General features: G+C 62.7%; 1 protein-coding gene across 3 annotated transcripts in view; it reads left to right on the top strand.

Annotated features, from left to right (window-relative positions):
* Positions 1–1299: 1299 nt before the first annotated feature.
* Positions 1300–1572, top strand: part of ATP2B3 (ATPase plasma membrane Ca2+ transporting 3) — a 31410-nt gene continuing 31137 nt past the window's right edge. For all 3 annotated transcript variants that reach the window (XM_004717580.2, XM_045285446.1, XM_004717582.2), the window contains exon 1: positions 1300–1567. In XM_004717580.2, the coding sequence (XP_004717637.1) occupies positions 1392–1567 (176 nt within the window). In that variant the 5' untranslated portion in view covers positions 1300–1391. The remainder of the gene's footprint in view (positions 1568–1572) is intronic.

The raw sequence follows: 1572 nt of genomic DNA, 5'->3' as shown, positions 1-1572 counted from the left end.
GGCTGAGTGGCTTGGCCTCAGAGGCTGAGATCCTTGAGGAAGGGTTCTGTTCTCTTGATGTGGGGCCGAAAGGGCAGTGGGTGGTCGGCCGCAATCTAGGGAACCTATCACCTGTCGGGTGAGAGGTAGGGTGCAGGACTTGCATGGCAGGCAGCGAGGGAGAGGTAGTCTGAGTTCTAAGGGATACTGAGGCAGTGGTACAGGAGCTGGGAAGGGATGCGGCTGGGCTCTGCTGATCCACCTGGTTGCTGTACCATGAGGCAAGTTCAAGTCACAGGCCAAATGCATGGGGCAGGGGTACCCGTCCTGGGTCAGGGTGGAGGTGCGTGGCCCCGGGGCCAGGAGCGAGGGAACCAGCTGCCTTGGTCCTAGCCAGAGCCAGCCGGCATCACCCAACCCGTGTTTCCTCCTCCAGGAAGGTGTCGACTAGATTACAAATGAGCCAAAGGCACCCAGTGGCCGATGGAAAGGGTCACGGGATGTGGGCCCCTCTGCTTAGCCTCAGCAACTGTTGTGCTGGCCGGTTCAATCCTGTTCTCTCCGGATAACTCTGTGCTCAGTCCTGGGGTCAGAGAGGCGGTCCCGAGGAGGCGGGGGCACCTGGATGGGACGAAGCACAGGGCGGGGAGTCCAGGTTCTGGCTGTTTCAAGTGACTTTGCCACTTCCCCCGTTTTAGCCTCAGAAGGAGTCTTGCCCAAGCAAGCCCCCTCCTCTCCTCACTTCTCACTCCCTGGCACCCACATCTGACCATCCCAGGTGGCCCACTTGTCGGCTGCCTCCCTCCCGTGTTCAGAGGCCCCCCAGGGATGCCTACCAAGGCTCGGTCTGCAGAGCACGTGGAGGCCCTTTGCCTTGCTTCTGGGTGCTTCCAATTCCAGGAGAAACCTGGGAAGGAGCACAGGGAGCCAAGGAGTGACCGTGGCTGCTCGTCCCCTCCCTTCCACGCCCTTCCCTCTCTCTTTCTCACACCTGCCTCTTCCTGCCCCTGGGCCCACCCCAGGTCCCCTCAGGGCCGAAGAGACACTCAGCGTGCTAAGCCGTGACCTGGAGCCCAGCTGGCCCTGTCCATGGCTTGGCGCACTCCCTGGGCCCACTAGCCCTGAAGCTACGCCCGAAGACCGCCAGGTTCTGTAGCATGCCCACAGCAGCACGGACCGAGCCTTGAACAGGCAAGTGTAGGGCTGCGGGAGGGACGGGGCATGGGCCCTCACTCATGGGGGCCCCAGCCCAAGGGCTCAGTGGGTGCAGATGTGGACTGAGCTTCGGTTTGCCTGCTTCTCCCCCACTTCTCCACAGGGGTTCACACGGCGGCCCCTCCCTCGCTGGCCTCTCTCAGCAGAGTGCTGGGACCTCGGGGGTTCGCTTGTCTCTAGCGGCTTGGACAGGCAGGATGGGCGACATGGCCAACAGTGCCATTGAGTTCTACCCCAAGCCCCAGCAACAGCGGGAAGCCCCCCATGCTGGTGGCTTTGGGTGCACGCTGGCTGAGCTGCGCTCCCTCATGGAGCTGCGAGGGGCTGAAGCCCTGCAGAAGGTTCAGGAAGCCTATGGGGATGTTGGTGGGCTCTGCC

This window comes from Echinops telfairi, unplaced genomic scaffold, assembly GCF_000313985.2.
Source record: "Echinops telfairi isolate 266 unplaced genomic scaffold, ASM31398v2 ScPeMD7_7472;HRSCAF=8510, whole genome shotgun sequence".
NCBI lineage: Eukaryota > Metazoa > Chordata > Mammalia > Afrosoricida > Tenrecidae > Echinops > Echinops telfairi.
This window is presented reverse-complemented; position numbering and strand designations above follow the sequence as displayed.